At 35.2% G+C, this 14643-nt stretch overlaps 2 protein-coding genes across 4 annotated transcripts in view; one reads left to right on the top strand and one right to left on the bottom strand.

The window, feature by feature from the left end:
- The window catches only part of MACROD2 (mono-ADP ribosylhydrolase 2), a 2072211-nt gene that overhangs the window by 339506 nt on the left and 1718062 nt on the right, over positions 1–14643 (top strand). The gene's annotated exons all lie outside the window — the stretch shown is intronic.
- On the bottom strand, positions 500–14104 carry FLRT3 (fibronectin leucine rich transmembrane protein 3). 3 transcript variants are annotated; one of them, XM_045980848.1, is made up of 3 exons: positions 13883–14104; positions 5015–5769; positions 500–4042 (listed from the first exon to the last, which is right to left on the bottom strand). In XM_045980848.1, exon 3 carries the CDS (start codon positions 3997–3999, stop codon positions 2050–2052), a length of 1950 nt encoding a protein of 649 aa, XP_045836804.1. In that variant the 5' UTR covers positions 4000–4042; positions 5015–5769; positions 13883–14104; the 3' UTR covers positions 500–2049. The 3 variants fall into 3 exon arrangements, with proteins under 3 accessions (XP_045836804.1, XP_045836805.1, XP_045836806.1); XM_045980849.1 differs by having other exon boundaries at positions 5571–5769; XM_045980850.1 differs by lacking the exon at positions 5015–5769.

Raw genomic sequence — 14643 nt, 5'->3', positions numbered from 1 at the left:
TAATAACTTAAGTAACTACAGTAGTAACTTAGTAGTAACTAAGTAGTAACTTAAATTGGGTTGAACATTGCGCAGTTTCCATGCATGTCATTTCATCCTCACCACAACCTTTTGTTCAGGTGGAACTAATAAATAGCAACGCCCTCCTCCCCCATTTGATAGATAAGGAAACTAAGTGGGTTGTTTTTATTTTTGTTTTTAAGTATATACCTAGTAAGTGGTAGATCTGGGATTCTAAAACCGCTAATGCCAACTCACACTACCAAAAAGCTATTTTAAAAAATATTAGTTTTTCAAAGATCACCTTAAAAAGTATCAGTCAGGACAATGGTAGCAGTGTAGAAAAGACGGAAAGATCACAGCACCACTTCTGAAGTTTTCCAACTTTGGCGTGAAGAAGCAAAACAGAATTCTAAAATACTTCTAGGAAATTAGTTTGTGCACGGAACACTGAACTCTTTAAAGTAAAATGATACACAAGCTCAAGATATTGCTATTGTTTTTATTTGTAGCCAACGTTTATTTTTATGCCTAGAAAAATACATGGGGGAGCTTAGGAATAATGTGCTGGGCAATTTGCTACTTCAGTGATAGTAACATAATCCCGAAAAAGCAAGCACGATTATTTTGTACTTTTTCTTGTTTTATTCAGCAATAAGACCATAATTTTTCATATTTAAGGAAGTATGAAAAATTTGTCGAATTTTAAAAGCTGAATACATGTAGCGTTGGATCAAGGCACATACAAGACTGGCCAAAGGGCGTACAATGCACTTTGGTTTTTTTGTTGGGAAAAAAAAAATCATGGCAACAGAAGAATGATGTGGTTTTTAAACAAGTAATAGCTCACAATTCAGTAGGAAGCTAGAAAGAAATGTTACAAGTTCATTATGTAATATGTGGAAAACTGTGACAGTAATGGGCAGTATTCTTGATCATTGTGAAAGTAAATTGAACTTTTATGTACAGTGTTAAAACATTTCACATAAACCAGATCTAAATTTGATTTCTAGTATTTATTTTTCTTTTAAATTCTTCCTTATTTAAAGTACTACTTTCTCTGCATTTTTGAGGGGAATTGCTTATGGTTACACTACCTTTTTAAATACGTGTAAGTGTTTCTTTTTTGAAATCATTTATGATAAAAACATTATAAACATTAACAATTATGTCTTTAGAATTCACTTCTCAAAAATCAGGATGGTATAGGCAAAACCAAAATGCAATTCTGGTGTTTGTGTTCATTATACTATTAAGTCTAAGTTTTCATGTTTCCTAAGTACAAATTTTCCCCCTAACTTAGAAGCGTGCTCACATTATTGATTTTGTGAAGTCCTTTATTCTCAAAGCCTTGTTAACAGTGGTTTTAATAACAGACTTCACACTCCTTTATGCCAGCTGATGTATTCAGTTCAGAAGATAATGCTTACTTTCTTAAGGATATCTAATTTGCTTAGAGTAAAAATGGAGATATGCAGCAAGTTTGATATTGCCCATTACTTCACAAATATTTTAATTTATTGAATACCACTGGGATAATACAAATTGAATAGTTGGACATTACTTCATAACTATTTTTTGAACTTTAATTTTTCTCATCCAGCCAGGTTTTTTTTTTTACATTTTATTAATACCAAAGTGAAAAATGGCCTGTGCTTATACTACAAGGATCTTATGTGAACTCAGTCCTGATTGTTCAACACAGCAAGGAAATTCACTTTCACAGTCAACAAGTCATCTTACTCAGTAGAACACAAAGTAAATGGTTTATAACTTCAATATTTGCAAGGAAAATACAGTACAAATTACTAAAAAATACTAAAATATAGAATTGTGTTCAGGCATCTCCACTACATCAATCGCAGCAGTAACCTGAAATTTGAAACTTTTAATAAAAAGTTCTTAAATATAAATTATATGGCAAATGTACAGTACATTGCTTTTTTCAGTCTCTTGTTTCCAGTGTTTTGCAGTAGAACAGGGTTCCTACCATCACCTCCCTTAGGTTTAAAAAAAACCGAAACACAGTCTGCTACAAGGCCTCCAGCATCATGAGTGTGAGTGATCTGAGTCTGGAATACCACTGTCTCTGTAGCTTCGGTTACTACTGCTTTCACTGTGATTGTTTTTGTACAGATTCATTCCATTAGGAGGAAATATGGTGTGTATTACAAATTCCTCCTTTGAGATTGGTTCATTGCTTATCGGTAACATCTGAAAGGAAGTCTCCCTGATTTCCAGGATGGAGTTGTCCTTCTTAGTGCCAGCTTCCGCATAGTCATCCTTTCTTCTCCTCCCTTTGCTGTATGCACAGTTCCTTGAGAAGAGTGATCCATTCCTATGAACATACCAGCACACTAAAGCAAGAAGGGCGATGGTCACCAGGGCCACAGCCCCACCAATGATGGCAGCCAACGGTAAATTGGGATTTTTGTAAGGTTCTTTCTCTTGCTCTCGATTAAGGGTCGTTGTAGGGTTGTACATTCGAAGGGGTGCAGTTTCAGTCTCAATACAAACACGGGTGTCATCAAATAGGTAGAGGTTACTGGTTTCCATGGGAACCATGCAGACTCGATAGGGCGAATCAGGCTCCAGGGCTGTGACTAAGTATTCATTGCGTTCCCCTGTTACGATCGTTTCTGTTATAGATCCAGATGCTGGGCTATGACCCAGTTTGAGCCAACTGAGTCTTAAAGCAGTCATAGGTAGGACAAGTTTCCAAGAGATATGTATTGTGTCGGAGGTGACGGATTTCACAGTAATTATAATTGTTTTTCTTGCTGGACTCCCTGTGGTTCGCTGATCTTTAGTGAGCTTGGGGTTCTTAATGTCTGGTTGTTTGGTCACTGGAGCTGGCCATTGTCCTTGAGCAGGATATACCGTGTTGGGTATTGCAGTGGTTATCTGAATGGTGCTTACAACTGCACTGTCCTTACAATCAAACAGTTCTGCATTAAGGTCCTTAATAGCCATTCCCCGCACTTTTTCTGGGGCTTGGCACATAAGCCCACGCACATTGACCTTCATAGGTAGTGACTGTAGCCAGTCACGTACCCATTTCATCTTGCACCCACAATACCAGGGATTGTTGCGAAGAATCAGTTGGGTTATATTGTCTAAATCATCAAAGATACCCTGAGGTAAATTACTTAGGTTGTTATTGGACATATCAAGTCGATACAGCTGCCTTAGATAAGAAAAAGCATTTGGGGGCACCCGATTGATGTGGTTATCTTGAAGATAAAGCTTCCTCAGGTTTGTGCCTGGAAGGTTTACTGGTGCAGCAGTTAGGGAATTCCGTACCAGGGATAGTTCTGTTAAGTTGACTAGGTTGAAGAAAACTTTATCACCTAAACCATGGTTGTTCAGCAGGTTTCCATCCAAAACCAGGCGTTTGAGGCTAGTAAGACCTTGAAGAGATGGTGATGAAATAGTGGATATGCGATTATCATCCAAGCGTAATTCTTCTATAGTCCTGGGCAAACCCCAGGGGATTGTGCTAAGGTGATTACGGGACAGGAAAAGCAGTCGGAGATAGTTGCTGTCTCGGAAAGCCCCCTCTTCGATGCTAACAGCAGACACTGAGTTATCATCTAAATGTAATTCTTCCAGATAAGGAATTTTGGAAAGCGAATCGTAAGTGATAGTCCTTATGTTATTTTCTTGCAAATGTAACTCTTTTACATACTTTGGTAGGTTGGTAGGAAATTCATCTAAACTGTTGTGGTATAGGTATATTCTTTCTACTTTCAGCAAGTTTTTCAAATCCGAAGGAATTCCAGCGTTATTTATTTGGTTGTTCTGAAGGTAGAGAGTTGTAGCATCCTCTGGTATTCCTGTCGGAATGGATGTCAGAAAGCGATCATTACAGTAAATGAAACCTGCGTCACAGCGGCACACGGATGGGCAGGATTTAGCCATAACTGATAGAGGTGCCACCTGAAGGAACAGCCCAATTTTAGTCCCGATGAGGAATATGCTCCAGGCTGGGTTGATCATGGTCAGCAGTGTTGAAGTCTTTGTACACGGTAGCGTCAGAGCCCTAAAATGGAGTGAGAAGACAGACAGAAAACAATTAGGTGAGGATACTTAAAATAGTATTCAAAAATAGATGTAGAAACTAAAATGTGTATAAAAGCACTTTTAATGTATTAATTTTTTTTTGCGTGTGTAGAGTTTATTGCAAGCTAACAGTGAACATGATCATATATCTCTTTACTGTAAATGTTTGTAGTATTAAATTAAGGAGTATCATGTTCCAAATCCATTTGATTTTGAAATGTTAAATATAACAAAAGTTTTACTGAGCATTTTTGTAATGTTTGATATCAGTTCTATAGCCAGTCACTGACCAAGCTAATTAATTTTCTAATTTTTCTTAATATTTGTAATGAATTGACACATAGGAATATGATTTGTTGTATTTAAATAATATTACTATTTTTAAAAATCAAAATTTGATGTCTGTTTCTTAGGTAGACTGTACAGGTATAGAAATGTATTCTCTTAGTATTCAGGAATAGTGACTTAATAGAAACCTCTTAAGATTCTGAATCCTAGTAATTTGTTTTGATTATTGATGTTAGTATTTTTCTTTGATTATTAATATTAAATACTCTTACATAGGTATTTCTAACAAGGAAATCAGAAGAAATCTTTTTCATCTATTTTAAGGAAGGAAAGAACACATAGTAATACATCCAGCTAACCTAAGTGGAAAATTCCATTTCATATTAAACTAGTTCTTTCTTTTGTTCCCATTTTTTAATATGTTTCATACTATATGACTTAATGGCCTTATGCAGACTTTTTATTATGTTCTATCTTATGTTTCACAATGCATTTATCTTTCTTCAGGTTCTAATCTAGAATATGGTTAGAATTTTCTCCATGGCTAGAGAGTTATAGATTTAGACTAATCTGTTGTGTAACATGATGTCTTCAGCACTTTTATGCATTAATTAGCCTTTGTAATTTCAGGCATGAAAATAAAACACTTTAATATTTTTCCTACCTTATTGAATGATGTGAATAAATTTTGCGTGAGTGAAAATCCAATGCGCATATATTATTTTCCTGGTGAGGGGCTGGGACTTATAAACTCTTGTTCAGTTCTTGGAAATGTTCTTCACTGTTTGTTCAAGTAATCCTATGCCGCACACACCTCCAGATCAGGTTCGCTGTTGTCAATGAACATTCCAGCTGCAGTTCAGCATGGTGGGCAAGCTCATTAAAGTAGGGACCAGAAACAATTCAGCTTCCTGTTACTATGTAGAACACATGGCTTCCTATGCACTTTTTTTTTTTTTTCTGATAGAGTTTCTGTGTGAAGGTTCCTTTTGTGTAGCTTAATTCCCTTAGTAGAAATTGCTCTCTTTAAAATTCTTATTGGCTCTTCTGTGCAATGTGGTCAGAGATAGAAACTTCAGATCCTCATGAAGAAAGCCATTCATGATGCTAATGCCTGTACAGTAATAGGTTTTTCAGTCAGTTACCCCCCACCTTTATTCCTATCCAGGATTATCCAAGTATAAACTTTGTACAGTAGCTATATCCTGAGGTATGATTACCTGCTGTGAAATAGCTATTTCCAGCTTTTGCTTCTTGCTGCTTTCTCAGAGTATCTGGTGCAGTCACGTTATAGAAGAATAGGTATTCTTTTTTAAGAAGTAAAACTTAATTCAAATATTCTTCATAGGAAAAAAAAGGAAGCATACTAGATTTCCTTTACATTTCTCTTTCTTAAAATATACTGGATCTGAGCATCTCCTGTGAAAGCAGAAGGTTTTAATGAACTATTAATAATGAACTTTAACACGATAAAGAGATTTCCTAGAAATTTAACTTCAGTTTATCTTTTAAGCAACACATCTTTCATCATAGTAGTTGGTGAAAAGTTGTTTGTTATTTCTCAATTTTACTATATAAATAAAGTAGGAGCTAAAGCTGAGATTGTCACCGAACAGAGAGTTTCTACTGTTAACTGTTAATGTCACTTTAAATTAAATGCAGAAGGAAAGCGTCATTCAAGAACCAGTAATTGCCTTCCATGGCTTTTGAATTTAGTTCAGGCCAATTTTTAGAAGTTCACTTATACATCTTAGATATAAAATGATTAAATGTTTGAAAAGAAGAAAACAAGTATATGTCAAAGAGGTGAGCAAATATGTAACAAGGATTTTTGATAAATGCCATGGTAACTTTTAAGAGATTGCTGAACATGGTTTTACAAAGTCATACAGTCTACAATATAAAGACTTGAAAAGAGTTTGCTTTGGAATTTTTTCTTTTGATTTGCTCCGTGCCTTGTTTAAATCTTCCTGTGGGCCTCAATTTTCCCAACTGTAGAATGTGAACATCATCACCTTCCTCCTTAAAGGTATTTCTGAGGACTAGTTGATGATCTTGAAACTCTAGTTACTCAGGTGTTCTTGGCCAAAAGGTTGCATAGATGTTCAAGTAATTATTAGTTTTTCAGGAGAAAACAATTTTAATTTTCTTTTGTTTTAATCTATAATCTAATCTGTTTGGATCTATAATCTAATCTCTTTGAAATAGAAAGGACCCTATGTCAATCTATCTCCTTATAATGACCATTGGGAAAGCATATCAAAACCCGACAAGGCATTTCTCTCTAGGTTAAACAGAACACACCAATTTCCAGTAAGTATATTCTTCATTTCTGAAAGAAGAATTAAGGCTTCACCGCCGCCCCCCCCCCCACACACTGATTTTAATGATGACTGTTTTGCCCATTACCTAATATCCATGAAGATTTTTGGAGGGGTAGTCGTGGGGAAGTGGGTAGCATCAATATCTGTTATGCAGGGTGACCCACTCAGGGGCTTTCTGTACATGTAGGGAGCATTAGGGTATGATGGAACTATTTGACCCTGAAATTAAGGACTACAGTAGATACAATTTGCTTCTCCCCCAGTAATTACCTTGCCTCCAACAAGGATAGCATCTGTTCCAGAATTCAAATACTACTGAAGTGAATGTTAAACAAGGCCAAAATTTGTTTCTTGTTCTATTTGAAAATTCATTGTCTTTCAGCTTGCTACCAAATATCAACACTATCATAGAATGCATTAACAGAAGGAAACTTAAAAAAAAAAAATACAGATCCATTTAATTTATTATTTAAGCAACTTGAAGCAAAAATAGCAGTTAGCAGATGGATAAAGTAGTCTCTAGTGGATCTTGCAAAATGCCCACAGAGGGAAGTTTAAATGATTTATTGTTTAAAGTGAGGTTTTACTCTGATACATTTAGGTCTTTGCTCATTATTGTTGAATTTCAACAGTGTATTTTCTTGAAAACGGTTGCTTTCGTGGAATATGAAAATGAAAAATCAAGCTGTTGAAATTATAATGACAGAGTTATTTTAAAAAGTATCTGCTTTAAATATTTTCTAAGCTTGAAAATTATTCAACATTTAAAATAATGTGGTTAATTTAAACCAAGGAAACAATTACTTTTGTTAAACTGCATTAGAAACTAATTAAAAACTATGATAAAAATCACTGGTGAGAACATGCTTAAAATGTTACCAATAGTCAGGCATTTGTCATACTCCAGAACACACTTTAAACTTGAGGAGATGAATCTGATGAATGAGGATTTAAAAACTGTTGACTGCTCCCCAAGTCAGGTCAGCCTAGAGTGTGTCCAAGATGATGAACATAATGATAACTAGTGACAGAGCTTGTATCTGAACTATAAACATTTTATGAAAACAAGCTCTAAGAATATGTATTGATTTTTATGTTTTTAACCCAGAGAGAGCAGGGAAATAAAATTCTAAATTGGTGTGAAAAGACAAATAATTTGTTTATTTTTCTTGTTTTACATCTGTAAAACTGCTTTTTGCTCTGTTTGATATGCAAACTCACATTGTCATTAATACAATAGTGGTAATATTGTGGGATTAACAGCCTAAAATCTCATTAAGTTCTTGGAAAATGTTATTCTCCTTTCCCCAAATTACATTAAAACAAAAGGCAAAATTATCAAGCAGGTTTCTTTGGAGAGGATACTCTTTGAGAAATGAAGATTCCCTCAAAATTCCTACTCCCTTTCTTTAAGCTCAGAACAGTTCATGTTTGATTGTGTTTTATATCTTTTCCTTCCTTTTTATATTTGAAACTACAGTGCTAGACAGCTGTTTGGTTTTGCATATTAAAGGCTCTAATAATCTATCTAAAATATGTGATCCTGCCCCCCATTCTTACACTTCCCCTTTTCTGAGCTAGTTCTACATATTCACGCACACAGAGATGTGGTAGCTGATTGTGAATGATAAAAAGAAAAATGAGCCCTACTGGTATGGACACTGTGGCCAGGTTTCCACAGCATGGACTTCAGAAGCCTTTATGTCTGCACAGGCTTGAAAAGAGGCCATTACTTCTGAATGAAAAGGAATTGATCTTTTAGAAAAATATTATTAATAGGGTACCTTGGGGAAAAAAAAAAACATAAATGGACCCTAGTTACTTAAAGGAATGTTTTAAAACCATTTTTTAATGGAATCATTACTAAGTAGATAGAATTTAAAACTGTGGCAAAAGGAACAACATAATCACCTCACTGATAAATCAGATTTTTAATAGGGATCTTTCTTGTCAGTTTCTTTTTATAAACAAAAATTGTGGAATTAAAAAAGTATGCATTTATACTGTAATCATCAAGTCCGTTAAAAGCCTCCAATTTAGTTCCATGATACACCTAAGAAAGTATTAAATACATAAGGATGCTATCATTTTGAGATATTTTAGGAAAACTAATATAATTTAAGAAGTTTTATTGAATAGAAAACTGGCATTTACATACAGTCAAGGATTTGAGGCAATCTGCATGTTTATATGATTTCTGTTACTACAATATTTTAGAGGTGGAGGTTTTTGAAATGAGAATGTATTCTCGTGTTTTGATCACTTAGATTAAGATTATATGTTGATAATATGCACTAATTTCCTAAATCCTTTATTTGCTGACTTTGATTTAAATTGATTTTGATTTGAAATTATTGCTTATTTTAAAAATAATCTTAAATTGAGTACAGAGTTTTGAGATTTTCGTAAAGAGTCGTATTAATGATTTGCTTCACATAATGGTATCTTGATGGGACCTTTTTAAAAATATCAAATCTAAAAGTAGAACTTTTAATCCAAGTTAATTGCATTATTATTTTGAATAAAACCTTGAGAATGAAGAAAACAGATGCTTAATCAGATTTATCCAAGTCTGTGAATATTTGTAGTTAAATTGGAATTTATATAATCAAAATCTACAGTTTTAGAAGGTAGTTTATTTATGAAGGGGTAAACTGCTGCTAGAAAGCACAACAGAATGATCAACCTGTGAATGCTAAGTCTTTTAATGACAAATGGTATTTAAAATAAGCTACATATACGGTCAAACTGAAAAACTGGAGTACATCAGGTTAGTTGATAGTGACAGCAAAATGCTTTCTAAGCAGCCTGTCTGGTAGTTAAATTTTCCACGATCATCAGATTTCAGGAAAGTTCCAATTCTTTTGTTTAATGCCAGGCAAGCAGAAGGACCTCTAACTCCCCTCTTGAGAGTCATGAAGTCTGAAGGGTTTGCTGAGTGGCAGAGAAGCAAGTATGCCTTTTCATACTTGGTTTTATCCAGACTATTTTCTAGCCTGAAGAAGGTTGTGTTTTATTTATGCAAAATAGGGGATAAAAGTTCCAAAGCAAAGGATTTTTACTTTCTCCTTTTATGTTACTGGTTCTTTTCTCTCAATAGGTTTGTGATAAATGAATCCAATTCTCCTTCATTTATACAGGCTTTTAAAATTAAATCGAGCATCCTTAAACAAAAAGGCAAACTAGGAGGTTATCTTTCATCACTGTGGATGCTTCTTCCTTTTGTGGTATTTAAAGCCATACTAAATGAATTAGAGAACCAAGACTTGTATGAATGAATGAAACATTAATTTAGAGGGTGGTAAAGGTGAGCAGTAGAGGACTTAGAGCAGGGAGCAAGCTGTAAGTTTATGTTGACCTTTGAGCAATTGTTGTTAAACCTATATTTTAAAAAATCACCAGCATTTTCCCATTGCAAACTTTAAAGTTCCTTTTTCACTGTTGTGAGTACAATCTGGTTGATATGCTTTAAATTTCTAATATTCAAGTTTCCATACACGAATACAACAAATTTTTGTGTCTACTGTGTGCCAAGCACTGTGCTGGTCAGTGAGACTATGCCAAATTATAAAACACTTTGTCTTTTCATTTCAGAGTAGGGTAATATTGATGTAAAGCATATGAAGAGGAAGAAAATCAACAACACATAAACTGATCAATCCACAGTCCAGAGGCACACTTTAAAAATGGTATTTAACCAAATGTGGTCTGTGGGTTTTCTTTTCAAAGTTGCCACAGTAACTTGTGCATATGAAAACTGAAAGAATAAAGAACAAAAGCTGTCATTGTCTCATCAAGTGAGAGCAATTTCTCTCTCCTCTCATTTAAGGAGACTAATACCTGGAGAGAGCTTTTTATACATTCCTGACACTTAATTTTGGGTCTAGGAAAAAGATAATGCATATGCAAAACAAATGAACTTAAGCTGCTGATGAAATTGTATTTCATTCCTTTGTGACTTAAAATCTGTTTTCTCTGCAGTTCTTGTCAGTAGTCACATGGAAGTCCTAAAACCTGCTCTTCTATGCAACAGAAACATGGCTTTCAAAACTCTTTTTAGTGTGATGTTTTAACAAATTTAGTGATGTTGATTTGCAGTCTGAAACTGGAAAATGCTTTCTGAAATGTATATTCCCTATTTTGGTTCTTAAAAGGAAGAAGGCTTTTTTCAGAAGACATTTACAAATCATCTCCTTGGAAATTGGTTTGTTGACGTATGATAAGTTTTGAAATGGTGGAATGTTAGAAGTCAAGAAACAGCCCTTTTTATGCTCTGAAGAGAAAAATGTAGTTTTGAGAATTAATATTGCTGAGAGATTTACTGTAGAGTTTTTGCCCACTGGGGGGTGGTACACTCTACCAGAACACTGCTTTCAGAAGCCACAAGTCAGATGTTGGCTGCTGCCGGCCAGTTTTTCTCTGGTTTAATTACAACAAAGCCTCCCGTTGAGAAGAGCAGTGAAGGCCTCTAGGGCAAAAGGTGGGGGGGGGGGGGGGGGGAGGGGAATGAAAGGAAAAGGAGGGAAGAAATTACAGCCTTTGAAAAATTACTGAATCTTATTTCCCTCATTGACTTCATTTATGGTGGTCTTCATTGGACTTTAACAATTATTTATAATGGTATTAAGTAAACTGATTGAACAAAAATACTTAAGGTGGTTTAATTCAGAATTTTTAAGTTAGCTCTGAATCTCGTCATTAATCGCAATTCTTTGTATGTAGCCCACCCACCTTAATAAAGGAGGGAAAAGTTAAGATACACTGAAATTTTTCTTTAAATGACCAGATTTAATTTAACATTGGTATAAAGTTGGCATATCAAAAATAAAAAGCAGAAAGAAGAAACAGTCATATAATATTAACATAAGTTAAGTTCTCGGCTACTGATTTTTGTAGGGTTTAAAATTGTTCAAAATAATCCAGAAAGAGGAGGGAGCCTTAGGGTGTGTGGCCAAGAAAAGCACAGACAAATCTCTCCGCAGTGCACTTGCATGTTTAAAGCTGAAAATTGTATTTTTCATCTGGAGACACTGAGTGTTCATTAGGGTCTGGTGTCCCTAGGCAGGAGATGCTGAACATAATTGGAGTTTCTATTTGATTGGGCAATATAGTCTAGAGAAGAAACTGGGGTAAAGATAATTAATAGCTTGCTAACAAAGTCTGACAGCCACAAGATTTCAACCAAATTTATTTCACACCGCTTCATTTAGCTCTGAAAAAGTTTTGATAGAATTGGAGGCTCCTTAATTAACACTTGAAAGCGAAAGAAATATACCTTCTATTTTGCTGCCACATTTAGTTATGACAAAATTTCTTACTGTTTTTCTTTTTTGTAAAAACTTTATTTGCTGTTCGGTTATGTATTTCACAAACGTTAATGTTTAGGAAGTATTTCGTTGGGCATTTTAAACCTAATCATCATTGATTTAAACGGGGGGGGGCAGAGAAATGAAAAGCTCAATTAATAGCTGATGGTTAGTACTGTACAAGAACAATATTAATGAATTCATTATGTTTATTTGATAATATCTTTGCTGATTCCTGGATTTGATGTGATTTGGCAGTGCTCTATTAAAAAAATTGGATGTGATTTTCCTATATAAATACATACAGTTACATTTTTGTAACTGTTTTTTTTTATTTCAGGCTAATAAATATATGTGTTTGTGTAACTAGGTGTGTATATGTTGTGTACACACATATATTTGCAAACTAAGTAGTGTATCTCTGATTTAATCTTTGGGTTTAAAATCTCATATATTATTATTAATATTGGTAGTAATGGTGATATTAATATTTGGTACTTTTAAAAGATTAATTCTTTACTCATTTCAAAAGAGATGAGTATCAATCATCTGTCACTTTGGGGCAGGCATAAATGGTTATCTCAGAAGAGACAAATTTATTCTTTATGTCTTATGCTAGTCAGGATATTCATATGCTGCTCGGGATAAATGAAAGCCATTGCTACAGATGATGCACCTTTCTAGTGGCTTTATTCATGCTGTTTGTTGCTAATAAAATAACATATATGTGCATTTTAGAGCAGATTCAAGAAAATTTAAAATAGCTGTTTGTCAAAGGCATTCGAGAACCTGATTCTAAAAGTGGCAAATATCAAGGCTTTTTCCCCCTTTTTAATTTTGATAGATAGATATCTACCCCCAGATGTTGAAAAATATAGGCCTGTTGCACTTTTTACCTCTATGCAACCATTTTGTTTCAGACCTAATTCCTTGAAAAAAAATTTTTTTTTCAGAAGATACATTTAATTACTTTTGGAAGCTCTGCTGTATAAAAATCATTTCTTTCAATGTAAAATTTTCTTATTGTAAGTTGCAACTGAATGGATACTCTGCACATCCCACTTGATGAGGACTGTACTCATTTCCACCCCCCCTGCCACCCTGAACTCACTGCATACATCAGGCATAGCTTCCGCGCTGAGCTTTGTTAGTTTTTCTGAGTAGGCTATGCCAATTACTATGCTAGTCACATACTACATTTGCCCAAGCAGTGGATTTTGGCGTTCTCCTGGGGGTGGGAGGGAGGTATGGTTGGGAAGAAAGTCTCCCCCTCCTCTGAGCTGAATTCACTAGTTGAGATTTGCAAGCTTGAAATGCTTGAAGCAGCTATGGGAGGATAGCAGAGCAGGCTTTAAAATCTAGGTGTAGCTGTTAATCCTTACAGAGGCACAGAAGTCTCCAGGAGTAGCTCAGCTAGCTGTGAGCAAGATGTATGCTTTTCATGTACTGCGTACTCATGGGCTGAGGGATTATTGATTTTCTTTCACAGTTGTAAAAACAGCAATTGGTGATCATACCACACATACAGTACACACCAAGTTAGCAAGACCTTTCGCTTTCCTCTCTCTGAAAAAATCTGCCTTGTATTCTTCAGTATTTAACATTTAACTTTCCGACTTAAGGTTTTCCATAAGGCTCTTTTCAAATCACAACTCTACGTGGCAGAAAATAGCCATTAATTATTACTTTTTAATGAAAGAAGGTTTTAAGAAACTTCTTGCATTTGGCTATATAGTCAAATTTCCCCCCCGCTGGCTCGCACACACATAAATTGCTCTTACTCGTGACAGAGCAAGCGTTCATGTTTTGATGCCTCATGGTACCAAGTCATTTCTGTCTACAGAGTAAAAACCAAGCAAACTTTCTGGGACAATCTTAAGGAAAAACATGGGAAACACTTACCAGGAAGACGAGAAAAAGCAATCCCATATATACTGCTGCTATAGCTGTAATTCCACTTACTGTGAACTGGAGTAACAACCCTCCCCCTCTCCCAAGCTCCGCGTTCAGTCCACACAAAGCCAACAGCAGCTGCAGGCAGAGCTTGTCCTGCTTCGGATCACTCCTACACTGAGGAGTGAGCGAGGGAGAGCATTCCAGTTTACTGCACACAGCCCACCTCCAAGTCTGAAGTTAAAGCTTCACCTCGCAGTGGTTGAAGAAGGGGGTGATGTCATAGATGGGCAGGACTTAGCCGAGCTCTTATTCAGTGAGGTAACTGGATAGTCAGACAGATGAGCTTTGCAAACGCTAGAGGGAGTGAGAGAAGCCAAAATGAGGCGCTCAGCCTGCCAAGCTAGGATGCCATTTGGTTTGTAGGCAGCTTTTTGGAATTTTCAACATTTTCTGAAGTTTAGTACAACCAGGTAGTGGTAGCAAGCTTATAAAAAAAAATACGAGCATGTTTGGATATTTCTAAGAGTACAGTAGAAAAAGACAGGATCTTTTTATGTTTTAAGCTCTATGTATTAAAAAGAAGATAACCAAAAATCCTATTATTTTCATTATTGAATAGTTCCAATAGCGTTGTAATTTTGAAGGCTGGTAACTCCAACTGTGAAAAATTATTTGACAAATGAGTAGAAGACAGACTCACGTAAATAACTGAGGTATTTAAGGGAAGGGGAACAAGAATGACAAAAGGTAAAGCACCTTGAAGTAAC

This window comes from Meles meles, chromosome 16, assembly GCF_922984935.1.
Source record: "Meles meles chromosome 16, mMelMel3.1 paternal haplotype, whole genome shotgun sequence".
Classification (NCBI taxonomy): domain Eukaryota; kingdom Metazoa; phylum Chordata; class Mammalia; order Carnivora; family Mustelidae; genus Meles; species Meles meles.
This window is presented reverse-complemented; position numbering and strand designations above follow the sequence as displayed.